At 44.9% G+C, this 16,559-nt stretch overlaps 1 protein-coding gene across 1 annotated transcript in view; it reads left to right on the forward strand.

Moving 5' to 3' along the window:
- SIRT1 (sirtuin 1) overlaps positions 1-16,559 on the forward strand; it is a 111,512-nt gene that overhangs the window by 37,379 nt on the left and 57,574 nt on the right. Inside the window, exons 4-5 of the mRNA XM_030203130.1 lie at positions 4,959-5,111; positions 6,771-6,918. Coding sequence (XP_030058990.1) covers positions 4,959-5,111; positions 6,771-6,918 — 301 coding nt within the window. The remainder of the gene's footprint in view (positions 1-4,958; positions 5,112-6,770; positions 6,919-16,559) is intronic.

A 16,559-nucleotide genomic window follows, 5' to 3' on the forward strand; every position in this document is an offset into this window, starting at 1 on the left:
TCTTTCCTTTAGTCATAGCAGGTGAAGCCATGAGCCCTCCCTGTATGATTGTCTGTATTGCAGTGATTCTGATTTTAGGTGCTGCTGTTGTTTCCTGAAGTTATATTCCTTCCTTGGGGAGTCTGAAAACAGTCTTCAGGATTCTTGTTACAGTTATAGGAGGATGAGTTCATTCCCTCCAGGAGGATGCAAGTATTCCCTCCGTTTATACAAAGTGGAGGACGAGTTTATTCCCTCCTTTTTTGAGTTCATGCCCTTGTTAAGGGGCCATCGTTCGCTGTGAGGAAAGTTAATGTTATTCCCATTGCGGTTTGCCATACTGCTTTGGAAGCTTCAAATACTGGCGAGGCAGTGGAGCTAGCTGGCCATGAGGTACTGAGAAAAGTTGAGTGCTCTCTATCTCCCCCTGCTGTTTGATGGACACAACCCATACGTAATGGCTTCATCTGCTATGACTAAAGGAAAGAAAATTATCATGGTAAGAACCTAATTTCCCCTTTTTCCATTTGGTAGTCCACCTGTTGGTGATCATTAAGGCAGATTACAGAGTAAAGCAACCCACCACTTCCCCCTCCCTCCAATTAAACTACACCTCCCCTCCAAATCTCAGTTCTTTGACTTGTACTCAGGGATGGCTCTTTCCTTGCTGTACCTCTTAGTTGAGTCACAAGTGCTGGGATTAGACAGCTGTAGGCAGAGCTGTGTCTGTTCACGCTCTCCTTTTTCTCCCTACATGGTACCTGTTAACAGGACTGATCTGTTGGGACTAAAGGAAATAAAATTATCATGTAAGAGACATTATTTTTCCATTTGATAATCTACCTGTTGATGATCATTAAGGCAGATTACAGTATAAAGCAGCCCACCACTTGCCCCTCCCTCATACTAAACTACACCCCTGCTCGGATTATACAGCTTTAGGCAGAGCTGTGTCTGTTCAAGCTCTTCTCCTCCCTACATGGTACCTGTTAACACAGAGGGGGAGGGGTGAAGCTTGAGTGGATACATCAAAGCAGAAATGAGACAATTGCAACAAAAATCTTAGCATCTTCCCCCCCCCCCCCCCCCCCCCAAAAAAAAAAAAAAAAAAACATTTTTCAACATACCTGCACAAAGATCTAATGAACACCTGACTGGTTTTGAATTGGTCAGTTCACTAGTTACTGTTAGTGGAGTGGAGGAGAAGACTAATGGTTAGTGCAGTGACCTGAGAACCAGGGGAACAGGGTTCAATTCCCACTGCAGCTCCTTGTGACTCTGGGTAAGTCACTTAACCCTCCATTGCCCCAGGTACAAAATAAATACCTGTGTATAATATGTAAACTGCTTTGATTGTAACCACAGAAAGGCGGTATATCAAATTAATTTCCTTTCTCTTTTCCCTTCCCTAATAGGGGGAAACTGGTCCCACTTGGCTACATTCAGTTGCTAAACCATAAGCACTATTCGAGGAGTGGGGGCTACTCTTAAGAGTAAGGAAATCCGCTTACGTAGGACAATGCTCTTCTCAGTCGGCCATCAATCAAATGAAAAAAAATTCACAAGAACATGAGAGGTCTTCATCTGTCATGTCAAAAATTTCCTTTTAGCCTTATCAAAATCTATATTATATTCATGAGTATGCTGGACAAATGCAAATTTATCCTCTTTCAGGGAGGCTTTCTTCACTTTCTCTCTGCCTACCAAGTATTGTGCTTAGCATTTATCACCTTGGTAGTATACTGGGGGGAACCTGCAGCATCTTGGTAGTTACTAACTTTCATTTATACTGGCAGCCTTGTACAAACATCCTACCCAGCAGCTGATTACATTAGCTAAAGTAGGCCTTACCTTTTGCTGCAGGCCAGTAGAACCTCTGAGTGCAACTTAGGACATGAGAAAGCACTTCTAGACACTGAAGTTAGCATGCCCGAGGAAAACTGCACCAAAAATGAAATCAGTTAATGGTTCAACCAAGAGACCTGTAGTTCTGCCAGCCTTAGGGATTCTCACATGTGTGACTGGAGAATGCAGAGTTCTTTAACTGTAATAGATGTTCTTTGAAGACTGCAGGATGATCGGTCGCACATCTGCGTGATGTTTATGCTTTAGCTAATTTGATAGATGCTTGCCTCCCAGAAGCCCCTCTAAGAATATAGGAATTGCCATTCTGGGTCAGATCAAGGGTCTATCAAGCCCGGTATCCTATCCAACAGTGGCCAATCCAGGTCACAAATACCTGCCAAAAAGTAGATAGATCTCATGATGTTTACTCCCAACTATGAGCACAGGATTTCTCCAAGTCTACCTTAACAATGGCAGTGGCCTGTGGACCTTTCCTTCAGGAACTTATCTAAACCCAGCCATGGTAATTGTCTTCACCACATTCCCCAGCAACAAATTCCAGAGCTTAATCTGTTGAATGAAAATATATTTTTCTTTTTTAGTTATTATGCCTTGTAGCGCTATAGAAATGATAAATAGTAGTAGTAGTATTTATTTATTTTTTTTAAAATATGCCACTTAGCAACTTTAGGACATATCCCCTAGTCTTGGTAATTTATGAAAGAATAAACAACAATTCCTGTATGCCTGTTCCATTAGAGTCAGGATTTTTATAGACCTCTATCATATCGTCCCTCAGCCATCTGTCTTCCAAGATGAAGGGCCTAACCTTTAGTCATAGGAGAATTGTTCCATATTCTTTTTCAGTTTGGTTACACTTCCCTGTACTTTCTAATTCCATAATATCTATTTTGAGATTTGGTGACCAGAATTGCATAGAATACTCAAGGCTCAGTTACATTAAGAGCAATATAGAGGTATTATGATATTATTTTATTTTTTTTGTTTCTTTCCTAATAATTGCTAACATTTTTTTTGCTTTTTTTTTGGCTGCTCATACACTGATCAGAGAATTTTAATTCATCATCCACAGTGACGCTTAGATCGTTTTCCTGGGTTCTGACTCCTGATAAGGAGCAATCACAGTTTATATTGTGCAACTACAGTTTCCTGTATGCCTTATCTCACACTTGTACACATTCCAGCTGATATTCGGCCTGCGATGGTCAGAATTAGCCCTGGCAGCCATTGTGGTTGCGGAGATGTGAAGGACAGGAACAATTGAGCACGCTTCAGCTCGTAGGACCCCCATTGGACCACCATGGCCTATAAGATAGGCCTGGGGGACCTGTGGAGATGTGGAGCTCATGGCAGGATTTTGTTGTCTTGGGAGGGGGGAGATCGGGGCCAGGGGATGGGGGGTACAGGAGATCCAGCTATTTGACCAGGCATTGGCCATTATTCAGACTGTTACCCAGTTAGCTCTGGCTAAAGTTAGCACAGCTTTTTTGCTGTCGTAACTTTAGCCGCTTACTTAACCGGTTAGTGGTCTAAATACATTGGCTAACAGGTTAAGTCTCAGCTCTGTCCATGGACTTCCCTGGCACTAACCGGTCAGTGCAGGGGTGCTCTGTGGTTATAGTCAGGAGCACTGTCCAGTTAAGTGCTGCTGAATATCAACACACAGGTGTCTAGAATGGATTTAAATGGGCAGGAGCCTCTCATGCACAGTTAAATCCTTGTGAATATTGGGCGGATTAAATTTATATTTAATCTCCTGTTTTTGGAAATCCAGACTCGTAGTCTTGAAGGTCTTTTACAATTTCTTATAATCCACTTGTGATTTAACAACTTGAGTAAAGTGATCAAATTTAGAGATGAAACAAATTATTCATCTTCCCCTTTTCAAGATCATTTATTGTAGTAAAAAAAAAAAAACCCAGAACCCAAGCCCTTTTACAGATCCCTGGGGCACGCCATGCTTTCTCTTCTTTCTCCCCTATCTTCTATTTTTTCTTTTCTTCTTCTTCATTGTATTCTGGAATACTACCATCTACCAAATCTAGAGTTCTGTCTTTCCATTCTCCTCTTTCCTTCATCATAAATTCTTTGTTCTCCCTCCCACCATCATGGCTCTGATATTGTTTGCCCTCCTTTCCTATACCCCTTCTCAGCTCTCGTCCCTTCATTGGCATATCTTCGCCTTTCACTTTGTATCTTTTCTCTGATCTTTCAGCTCTCTAACCCCTCCTCCTCTCATTTTCCTTTCTCCTACACTTCCATTCCTCTTTCCCATCCATTCTACCTTCTTCTGTGCCTGCATCACATCCCTCATTCTGTAAATCCTCCTATCCTATCCCTCCACATTTGTTAACCTCTTGCCCATGCCAACTTTTTTTTTTCTCTTGCTGTCTGCCCTCAGCATCCAGCCCTTTTTCTTATGCAGCATCCTCTTGCTCAGCATTTGCCCTTGTTCCCTCACTTACACGTTCATTTTTCTCTCCTGTGCTTTTTTTTTCTCCTCATCAACATAGAAGGTAATCTTTTACAAGCTATCTGTGCTTCAAAGGCACATAAGAGCATATGATGTGCCTTTTTATACTGTCACATCACTGGAAAGTAAAGCATGTACATTAGATCTGCTCCATGCCAGTTAGAATTTGTGAGTACTGATGATGTATGATAAATCCACACTTGCCCAGAAGAATCTTTTTTTTTTTTTTTTTTTTTAATCTCTTCCAGCAGACTATGAGACACTGGAGGAGTAGCCTAATGGTTAGTGCAGCGGGCCTTGATCCTAGCAATCTGGTTTCAATTCCCACTGCAGCTCCTTGTGACCCTGGGCAAGTCAGTTAATATTCCATTACCCCAGGTACAAAAAAACTTAGATTGTGAGACCTCTAAGGACAGATTGTGAGCCCTCTAGAGACAGAGAATGTACCTGCATATAATGTGTACAGCGCTGTGTACATCTAGTAGCACTATAGAAATGATTATTATCATTAGTAGTAGTAGTAGATGGTCCATGTTAGCATCGTCAAATGACATTGTCTGCCCAAATCATTCTGCTGTCTTAACTTTACAGCTTCCAATGACTACATTCTACAAAATGGTACAAACTATTATTGTTTCAGGTTTCAGTTTCCTGTGGAATACCTGACTTCAGATCTCGAGATGGTATTTATGCACGACTTGCAGTAGATTTTCCAGACCTGCCTGATCCTCAGGCAATGTTTGATATTGAATACTTCCGGAAGGATCCAAGGCCATTTTTTAAGTTTGCTAAGGTAGCTTTTCATTTATGTTTCTTATTGGTAATAAAAAAATATAAAGTTAAATGTCTTGGGGAAGTACAAAAAGTCAGCTGTAGAGACCTGGATGTCTTTGTTATCTGACCATCTCTTTGTCTGAATTTATGCTAGTTTGCAGTAGACAGGCTTTATACAGCACAGAAATTTTTATAATTGGGATGCCAATTGGCAGTATCTGCAGAGAAAACAAAAGATTTGGAGATTGAGGATTAACTACAGTATTGCCCTGATACCCGATGAGTTTAGTTTTAAAACTCGATATGGAAGCCAGCACTAAATCAAGCTAAATCTCTATTCTATTAACTATACTTAAACAGCTTAACAGTATCACAGTCTCCTATATGACTAATTCTAGATTGGTTTAATTTATTTATTATTCTCTTTTTATTTTAGTGAATTTGCTGTTGATAATACGTATTTCCTTGACACACTTTCATTTCTTAATTTATCTAAAGCACACATCTAAAAATTGCAAAAGCAACACAGTTTTAATGATGGTCTCCTAAGAAGCATGCAATAGCCACAAAGTTGTGCAATTAACTATAAGCTCACTGTTTTGAGTGACCTTATTTACTCAGATAACTGTATCTAGGCAGAGTTGACGATCAATACTGCCAGAATATAGTAAAAAAAAAAAAACAGAAACACCTCCAGTGTTGCATGTGAGTATGGGTAAATTTTGTTAGGGCATAAATCTGTCTAATCAAATTTTAACCACTGAGGGCCAGATTCTACATATGGTGCCTAAAAATATGCCGCAGTATATATTTTTGCCTAAGCATGTTCTATAAGCGGCGCTTAGATTTAGGTGCGGTATGTAGAGTGCATTTAGTTGCTTTTCTAGCATCTAAATCTATGCTCCTCCATTTTCACCTTTGAAAATGAGGCATAAATCCTGGTGCATAGATTTAGGCACAGAGGGCCATATTCTATAACAGTGCGCATAAATTTGGAACACCCATGAAACGCCCATTTCCCTGTTCATAATTGTGCCCCTTTTTAGTTGTGTGCATTAGAATTTAAGCGCAGTGCATTACAGAATATGCTTAGCGAGTTATGCGCGTAAATTCTAATTATTGCCAATTAGTGCTTATTAAAGTACTGTTAAGAATGCTGATTAGCTTTTTAAGCCAATTAAGTTACGTGCTATATAGAATCTGCGGGTTAGTGGGGAAAGGGGGGGGGGGGGGGCAATTTACAACATGGGATAGTTAGCCAGACACACCCTTTGAATACTGATCTGACAACATATGAGCAATAAAATCTGACTTTAGAATACTAGGCTGAAAGCAGTTTAACTTTTTTAGCTGAAAATGCAACACCATTCATAAAATTAATACACAGAAATTGAGGTAAATTTTCTTTAAAAGTAAGGCTATATGTTTTTATTGGACTAAATTTAATACATTTCTTGATTTTTTTTTTTTTTTTTTTTTAAACCTTTTCTGACTTGAGGAGTTTTAACAAAAAGGATGACGGGGGGGCCACATGCCATCTGACTGAATATGCCCCTACTTTTGTGTGTATACAGTTGCACAGTTTTATTTGTATGTAGAAACAGGCTTTATAAATTACTACCAATGTGTCAAATACTGTATGTTTAACATATTTACACTGGCTTTTGCTTTTTTGCAGGAAATATATCCTGGTCAGTTCCAACCTTCTCTATGCCACAAATTTATAGCAATGTTAGATAAAGAAGGAAAACTTCTTCGGAACTACACCCAGAATATAGATACACTGGAACAAGTCGCTGGGATCCAAAGGATAATTCAGTGTCATGGTTGGTAGCTGAAGTTCTTTCAGTGTTCAGTTTCCATTGTCTTAGGATATCTGATAGGTCCTTTTCTTTCCTACACATTCTTGGATGTTTTTATAGGTATTTATGGGCTGTAGTAAAGCTTGGATATAGATGCTTTATTCTGTATATATGCATATGTTTTCCTGGAATAGTGTTAAAATGTTAAAAATTGCATTTAAAACTAGCAGTAATATCTCACAACTCAATGGTCTAATGGCAGGGCTGGAAGCTGCCGTATGTGAAATAGCAGTTTTTGCTTACTGGGCAGACTGTAGCTGGGGATTCTGTAAAGGCAACATTGATGGGCCCTAGCCAGGAGGAATCTTAGTCATCACATAAAAGATCAGAAGTAGCAAGTTTGACTTTGAGTCACATTGAGCATATGTGGGACTCTGAAGGGAGCTATAATATGTGGACCAAGAACTGTAATGTTTGAGTTGTAAAATGGAGGGAGGAACATGAGTCTGCAAGGAAAAGATTATGGCACTGGTCCCCCCCCCCCCGAACAGATACAAGTTCTGATTGAGCTATAAGCCTGAAAGAGCAGGAAGAAACTGGCAAGCCAACACCCCTACTATGTTCCCCTCCCTGCCCCCCCCCCCCCCCCAAAAAAAGAGAAAACCATACGCATGTGAAAACAGTTTGCAATTGGAATGCGAGATGTATGCTTGTTGGACATATGCAGCCTCAGTCATAGACTAGCACAACAGTACACTGACCTCAGGTCCTCTATTTTCTGTTGCGTGGCTACCAGGAGCCTTCTTTTATTTCCTCCTCCCTGGTCTCCAAAAATTTGATTCTGAATGAGATGAAGGGGAAAAAATGACCTAAATACTTCCACCCTAACAAGATTTGTGTTTTAGTTGAAACTCTGTCTGTACCAAGAGGAATGTTATTACTTTAACAACCAAAAAGCAAGCAATAAATCAATCAATCAGGAACACTTGATCATAAATTTGAAAAAGCAAACTATCCAGTCATGTCTGGTCTTTATTCACATGTCCAACAATTCTACCAACCCTGATCATCTCAGCCTTTCCTCCAGCATGTTTTATTATGCTTAGTTCTGTTCAGCTACTAACTGATGGAAAGTTATCACGCTTAGGATTCCAGCCACTTGCTGTTTTATTAGGTTCAAAACAAATGGACATTGAATGTATATTTATCAGTTCATGTGCTGGGGTTCAAACATTAAAAACTGTCATTAAACAATTTTGAGCTATAATGGGCCCAATATTGATTTAGGGGGGAATTAATGAAGCAGCGTTCCTTAGTGTCCCTCTGGACCTGCCCAGAATGTGATTGATAGGTTGTGCATGCCTTCTAGCAGGTGGAGACTGAAAACTGTGAATCTAAAGAGAGCCAATAAGAGCCCTTGCCAGCTAGAGAAAGATCCAGTATTCTCAGTCTCCAGCAGGTGGAAGGTGGTGAACCCTTCAGTCTCATTCCTTGTTATTTCTCTTTTGCTTCTCATTTGATTCTTTATACTTTGGTTGGTTTAAGTATTTTTTACTTTCTTCTGTCTTTATTCTGTGCACCTGGGGTGTTGCCTGTTGGTGAAGGCTGAGGCCCATGGGAGTCTCTTACAGCCTCAGGGGTGTCACACTCGGATGGCCGGGGTCCCTCCCCCTTTGTCCTCCCTGGCATCAGAGTGATGCCCTGCTGTTAATTGGTTAAAAATAAATATACAAAGATGCCTCAGTCTCTTCGGGGGAAGAGCTGAGAAGGCAGGGAGACTGAGCTACGTTAAAAAAAAAAAAAAAAAAAAAAAATATATATATATATATATATATATATAAGCAGTAATGAGCTGTTTTTTTTGAGTGCAGACGAGCAAGACAGATCCCCTTCTCCTGGCCTTTACTTTTTCTCTTTGCTGCTTTTGGACGCGGCACACTTTTAAGGAAAAAAAAAATGGTTTCCTCAGCGACCCTCCAGACCAGTCAAGACGCTTGGGTTGTGCATTCCTACCAGCAGAGGGAGACTGAGACTGAACTTTGAACACTGTATATGTAAACTGTGCAGAACCCCAACTAGCCAGTATTTCTCAGTCTCCAGCAGAGGGTAGATGTGCAGTCTGACTAATCTAGTAGGCCTGGGGGTTTGTCTTGGTAGGCCTTTGGTTATAATAGAAATCCAGGGAAAAAAAAACAGAATCCTGTACTGGTTCTCTGTGTGCTTCGGGGATGCGGGTCCGGTGGGGTTCGCATTTTTCCCTTTGGGGTGTCACACCTGGTTGGCCGGGTCCCTCCCCTTGTGCTACTCTCTCTGATTTAGACAGCCTTGTGCCTTGGCTTCCGTGTCAGGGCGGGAGCCTTGAGTTCCTCTTCATCAGCAACCAGGCTCCAGTATGCTTGTTTCTTAAAAAAAAAAAAATAAATAATAAGAGAAAAGCAGTTCTTACTGGCTGTAGTGCCTGCTTTGCTGTGCTGTCCGGAGGTGCAGGTGCCTTTTGTTAGCTGGGGCTGTTAGCTGTGGCTCAGGGCGGTTCCAGGGGAGTATCCTTTGGTGGTCCGCATCTTTCATAGGGAGGAGCTCTCAGAGCTTATTGATCAAGTGGTCTCTACTCTCAAGTTTGAGCTGGCCAAAGCTCCCGCAGGGGAAAGCAGGTTGACCCTTTAGTTAAGGGCATTAGACGTACAGCACGGTCCTTTCCTATGAATAAGGATATCAGAGAGATGGTTTCCCAGGAGTGGGCTTCCTCTGACTCTCCTTGTAAGGTGGCTCGGGCAATGGCTAGGCTCTATCCTTTACCCCAGGAGGATAGGGATTCTCTCAAGGTCCCCACAGTGGATGCGGTGGTCAAGGTGGTCACTAAAGCTACTACTATTCCCGTAGATGGTGGAGCGTCTGTGACCCCCAGGATAGAAAGTTGGAAGCGTTTGTAAAGCGTAGTTTTGATTTGTCGGTGGTAGCATTGCCGGCGTCAGTGTGTAGAGAATTGGTGGCTCGAGCGTGTTTTCGTTGGGCCAAGAAGTTTCTGGATGACTCGGTAGTGGACGGGGCTTCTTCGATTCAGGATTTAGCTACGTTAGAGAAGGGCTGTTCCTTTTTATTGGATGCTTTCTACGACTTGCTGCAGGCTTCATCTAAGAATATGGCCCTAGCCGTTGCAGCACGGCGGGTGCTTTGGTTTCGAGGTTGGGTCGCAGACTCGGCCTCCAAGTCCAAGTTGTGTTCGCTTCCCTTTAAAGGTTCTATGCTTTTTGGTGAGGATTTGGATAAATTGGTTCGCGGTCTTGGGGATGCAAAGGCTCCTCGGCTCCCAGAGTTTCGTAGCAAAGTGGGTGCGAGAGGGGCTTCGGCACGTGGCTGTTTTCAGGAAGCCCATTGGTACAGACCGGGTAGATTTAGCGGGGCTCCTAGAGGTCGTTGTTTTCAGCGCAGTCAGCCCTTTCGAGGGGGTCGCCGTAGAGGGCGTGATTCCTCCTGGGGGGGGGGGGGTGTACAGGTTTGGTGCGTAACCCTGAATGAAGGTGTGGGGGTCCAGCCTCTGGTGCGTGTAGGCGCTCAGCTGGGACAGTTTTTTTGCCAGAGGTGGGCGCAGATCACGTCAGACAAGTGGGTTCTCGAAGTGGTGTGCGACGGGTATGCGCTGGAGTTCGAGTGCCTGCTTCCCGATTTTTTTTTTTTTTTTTTTTTTGGGGGGGGGTCCCCATGTCGTTCCCATCTCAACGCAGGGGCAGTTCAGGACACTTTGAGGCGTCTTGTGGACCTGGGGGCGGTGGTTCCCATTCCTCTCGGTCAACGGGGAACAGGATGTTATTCAATCTATTTTGTGGTGCCCAAAAAGGTGGGTTCCTTTCGGCCCATTTTAGACCCCCAGAAGGTCAATGCGGCTCTAAAGGTTTCCCTCATTTCAAATGGAAACGTTGCGATCGGTCATTGTGGCGGTCCGGAGTGGAGAGTTCCTCACTTCATTGGATTTGACGAAAGCTTACCTGCACATTCCTATCTGAGCAGATCATCAGCTCTTTCTTCGGTTTGTCGTCTTAGGGAAGCATATTCAGTTCTGTGCGCTGCCTTTTCGGCCTTGCGAAGGCTCCCTGTACCTTTTCCAAGGTTTATGGTGGTAGTAGCTGCAGCGTTGCGGAAGCAGGGCATTTTAGTGCATCCCTACCTCGACGATTGGTTGATTCAGGCCAAGTCGCGGACGGAGAGCGAGTCTGCAACCGCTCAAGTGGTAAGTTTCTTGGAGTCTCTTGGTTGGGTAGTGAATTCGGTCAAGAGTCATCTGATTCCATCACAGTCTCTGGAATATCTAGGAGTTCTTTTCGATACAGCACGGGGTTGTCTTTATGCCTCCCGTCAGAATCTCCAAGCTGCAAGGGCAGATTCGGCACCTCCTTTCGCAGAGGGAGCTGTTGGCCTGTGCCTACCATCAGGTATTGGGATTGATGGCAGCATCTATAGAGGTAGTTCCTTGGGCCAGAGCACACATGCGGCAGGTGCAGTTGGCTCTTCTAAGTTGATGGTCTCCGCAAATGCAGGAGTTGGAGGTTCGGTTACCTCTGATGGAAGCCTCCCGTCGCAGCCTGCAGTGGTGGTTCCACACTCCAAATCTGGAAAAGGGCATGCCTCTGGAGTCCCTGGCATGGATAGTTCTCACCACGGATGCCAATCTAATAGGATGGGGGGGGGGCTCATTATCTCGGTCAGGTAGCCCAGGGCCGGTGGTCTCCAGAGGAGGCGCGGTGGTCCATCAATCGTCTGAAAGCGTGGGCAGTCCATCTGGCACTTCAGTCTTTTCTGCACATTCTCGTCGGCAGAGCAGTCATAGTGCTGTCCGACAATGCCACGGTTGTAGCCTATGTCAATCAGCAAGGAGGCACGAAGAGCTGGGCAGTTTCAGAGGAGTCAGCGGGCTTGCTCCACTGGGCAGAACTTCATCTTCAAGATCTTTCGGTGAGGCACATGGCCGGACTGGACAATGGATGCAGATTTTCTGAGCAGACATACTCTGGATCCCGGGAAGTGGTCCCTTCATCGGTCGGTCTTCTCTCGCATAGTTCGGGAATGGGGTCTTCCAATGTTGGATCTCATGGTGACGTCTGACAATGCGCAAGTTCCGCGGTTCTTCAGTCGCAGGAGAGATCCTCGGGCAGAAGGAATCGACATGATTCTGTCTTGGCCGCAAGAGTTGCTTTGTGTTTCCCCCGTGACCGTTGGTCGGTCGGGTGGTCCATCACATCGAACATCACTTGGGTCCGGTGATTCTGGTGGCTCCAAATTGGCCACGTCCATGGTACGGCGATCTGGTTTGACTGGTGGTGGCAGATCCACTACCGTTGCAGGAGACGGTTTTGTTGTGTCAGGGTCCGATTGTAATGCCAGACCCCTCTCGGTTCTCACGGCTTGGCTCTTGAAAGGAATAGGTTGAAAAGTTTTTCTTCCAAAGTTATTGCTATGATGTTAGTCTCGTAAGCAGTCCACTTCTCTAGCGTATGTCCATGTCTGGAGGATTTTTGAGTATTGGTGCTAAGATCGGGCATTTTTGCCTATTCGCACTTCGATCGCAGAGGTTTTGGAATTCTTGCAGGATGGTCTAGACGGGGGTCTTTTCTTGTCTACCTTGAAGGTGCAGGTGGCTGCATTGTCTTGCTACCGAGGCCTGATTCTAGGGAAGTCTTTAGCTTCTGCGCCTGATGTGAGTTGTTTTCTGTGGGGAGTCAAATTGATTCGTCCACCGTGGCGTCCCTTGGTTCCTCCATGGGATTTGAATCTCGTTCTGGATGCGCTAGTGCGAGCTCCTTTTGAGCCTTTGGAAACGTGCACTTGTAAGGATCTTACCTTAAAAACGTTATTTTTGGTAGCCATTACTTCGGCATGGAGGATTTCAGAGCTTCACGCTTTGTCCTGTAGGGCTCCTTTTCTGTCGTTTTCTAAAGAAAAAGTTTCGTTAAACCCAGTTCCTTCCTTTTTGCCTAAGGTGGTTTCTGTTTTTCATGTGAATCAGGCGATTTCCCTGCCAGTGCTGGGGGACAAGTCAGGTGATTCAGAGCAGCATCGTATGTCTAAGTTAGATGTTCGAGGGGTCTTACGTCTCTACTTAAAAAGGACACAGGAATTTCTTACCTCGGATCGGCTGTTTGTTCTGTATGGTGGACCCAAGAAGGATGCTGCTTCTGCCAAAGCGACTATAGCCAGGCGACTGAAGGAGGCAATTGCCTCAACCTGTTTGGTCAAGGGTCGTGAGGTGCCTTTGGCTCTTAAGGCTCATTCCACTAGAGGGGTGGCTTCTTCCTGGGCGTAGAGTAGTTTGATTCCTCCGCAGGATATTTGTAAGGCGGCGGTCTGGTCCTCTTTATATTCTTTTGTGAAGCATTATAGGATTGATGTTCAAGCGAGGGAGGAAGCAAGCTTTGGAGCAGCAGTTCTGACCTCTGGCCTTCGGGGGTCCTGCCCTTAGATGTTTTCAGCTTTGGTACTTCCTAAGTATTTTGACCAGTCTGGAGGGTAACTGAGGAAAGTGAAATTAGGCCTTACCTGCTAATTTTCTTTCCTTTAGACCCTCCAGACCGGTCAAGAACTTGCCCTGTGTGTATATGATTAAGAGATATTCGGGTTTTGTTTTATTCTTTTGAGCCTGTTTTTGCTGTGACTGATGATTGTTGGTCAAGTTTATCCAGGCTGGGGTTGCCAGGTGAAGTTTCTGGTACTAGTCTGTTGCGGGTTTTGGATGCTGATTATGTGTCGCTGTGGAAACACTACATTCTTGGTTTGAGTTTCCATGTACAGGGCTCTGTGAGATCGTTTGGTTATTTCTTTGCTTTGTTGGCGATATACTGGCTAGTTGGGGTTCTGCACAGGTTACATATACAGTGTTCAAAGTTCAGTGTTTCTCAGTCTCCCTCTGCTGGTAGGAGTGCATAACCCAAGCGTCTTGACCAGTCTAGAGGAAAGAAAATTAACAGGTAAGGCCTAATTTCACCTTCAGTGCCATGGCAGAGAAGCTCTGCCGCTGTTCTGTCTCTCAGCGGCAGGGCCTCGGATCAAGCAGCTGCTGCAAGTATCCCACCACGGTGGAGGTGTCGGCAGAGGGGGGTTCAGGGACTACTAAGTCGTTGGTGCCTATGTCGGTGGGGGCCCAATTCGGGCATTCCGAATATGGTTTTGTCGGCCCCCGAGTTTGGCTGGAAATGCCGCCATCTTGTCCCCTCCGTCGGTCTCAGCATCCCTGACTGCTTGTTTGCTGATGCCTTTAGCTGCAGAGAATTCCTCTGTTTTGCCAGCAGCTTCTGAAGGGGGGTTCCCTCCTGAGTTTGTTTTGCAGATGTATCGGACCTTTTTGCTCCACAAATCTGGCCCTCTGGAGGCTCCTGTTAAAAAGCCTCTGGAGGGTCAGTTGGGTTCTAAAAATGGCTCAGACAGTCCTGGGATATGGAGGAGGACTTGACTTTTGAGCCAGACCAGGAGATGCCACCTGAATTTTTCTCTGAGGGATAGTGGCTGAGGATTTTGATCCAGTTGATGCTGGAGCTGAAGCTCTTCTCCCGGGGGAGGACCCTTCAGTGATGAGAATTTTTCATAAAGAGGATTTACAGGAGCTCATTTCCTTAGTTTCCACTACCTTGTGTTTTGAGGAGCAGGAGACCCCTGCAGCGGAAGGTTGGAAGGTCGACCTCCTGGTGAAGGGTATTTGATGGCCAGTTAAGACCTTTTCCATGCACCAGGATATTAGGGACATCATTCAGGCGCAGTGGGATGTGCCGGATTCTGCCTTTCATCCCGCTAAGTCTATGGTGTGGCTTTATCCCGTCCCGGATTCTGACAAATCTCTTCTGAAGCTGCCAGTGGTAGACGCGGTGGTCTCTGTGGTTACTAAACGGAATACAGTTCCCATAGGTGACGGAACTGCCCTTAAGGATGTTTAGGATCGCCGTATAGAGTCCTTGTTAAAGAGTAGCTTTGATTGTAACTACTCCCCCACATTAATTGATCTGCTTGCCTTATTTTTGTCTATTAGATTGTAAGCTCTTTGAGCAGGGACTGTCTTTCTTCTATGTTTGTGCAGCGCTGCGTACGCTTTGTAGCGCTATAGAAATGCTAAATAGTAGTAGTAGTAGTAATTTTCTCTGCTTTAGTGGTGCAGGCGGCTATATGTGGTTCTTTGGTACCGAGAGCTTGCTTTTGGTGGTCTAAGAAGGTGTTGGATCGTTCTTCAGATGATTTATCAGCAATAAATACCGAAGTGGCTAAGCTTGAGATGGGTTCTGCCTTTTTGGCAGATGCTCTGAATGATTTACTCTGGGCCTTGTCAAAATCTATGGCCTTATGTATGGCGGCACGTAGGTCTGTTTTGCTGCGTGGTTGGTTAGCGGATGCATCCTCTAAGTCCAAGCTCAGTAGGTTTCATTTTAGGGGTTTTCTGTTGTTTGGTGATGAGTTGGATAAGCTGGTCCGGAGTCTGGGAGAGTCTAAAGTCACGAGACTGCCTGAGGATTGGCCCAGGGGGTCTGGGCGTGGTGTTTTCGCGAGCCGTGGTAGAGGCCCTGAATTTCATCACTATAGACTAGGCAGAGTGGCCCCGGTTCAGCGATCCAGGTTTTTTCAGAGGCCTTGGTCCTTTTGGAGTAATTGAACAGGAGGTAGGGAGATGGGAAATTCCTTCCCGTGTTCCTCTCGTCCTCAGCAATGAAGGTTTGTGGGCCCAGCCTCTGATTCATGTAGGTGCTCAGTTGCCGTAGTTTTATTGGAGGTGGGCCCAGATTACCTCCAACCAGTGGGTTCTAGAGGTTATTTGAGACGGGTGCACCTTTGGGTTTGCTTGTCCTTTGCCATACGTATTCTTGGAGTTGCTCTCATCTCAAGGCGATGATAGTCAGGGACACTCTGTGATGGCTTCTCGACCTTCAGGCTATTTTTCCAATTCCCTCTTCAGAACTCAGGCAGGGGTGATATTCCATTTTCTTCCTTATTCTGAAGAAAGAAAGTTCTTTCAGACCGATTCTGGATCTCAAGGCGGTCAATCGAGCTCTCTGAGTGTCTTCTTTTCGTATGGAAACTCTGAGGTCGGTCATTGTGGTGGTTCAGGCCAGAGAGTTTCTGACTGTACTAGACCTGATAAAGACCTATCTGCACATTCCTATTTGGGCTGCACATCAACGTTTTCTATGATTTGCAGTGTTGGGCAAGCATTATCAGTTTCGGGCACTGCCCTTCGTACTGGCGACCACTCGTACGTTTACCAAGGTGATGGTGGTAGTGGCGGCGGTGGAGGCTTTCAGAACAGAGGGCATCCTAGTTCATCCTTACTTGGACGATTGGCTGATCAGAGCAAAGTCTTATCAGGAGGGCATTCAGCTTCTTGCAGTCCCTAGGTTGGGTAGTCAGTGTGCAGAAAAGTCATCTGCAGCCGTCTCAATCACTGGAGTACCTGGGGAGGGGGGGGGGGGGGGGGAGTTTCAATACACGACAGGGTCAGGTTCTTCTTCCCTCAGTCCATATCCTCAAGTTGCAGTCTCGGATTCGCCTGTTGTTGCAGTCCTCGATGCCGAGTGCAAGGGATTATCTTCAAGTCCTGAGTTCCACGGTGGTGACGATGGAGGCAGTGCCCTCGGTGAGGGCTCACATGAGGCCCCTGCAAAAGTCTCTACTCTCCAGGTGGTCACCACAGAGGGGAC

The sequence above is a fragment of the Microcaecilia unicolor genome, chromosome 5 (assembly GCF_901765095.1).
Source record: "Microcaecilia unicolor chromosome 5, aMicUni1.1, whole genome shotgun sequence".
NCBI lineage: Eukaryota > Metazoa > Chordata > Amphibia > Gymnophiona > Siphonopidae > Microcaecilia > Microcaecilia unicolor.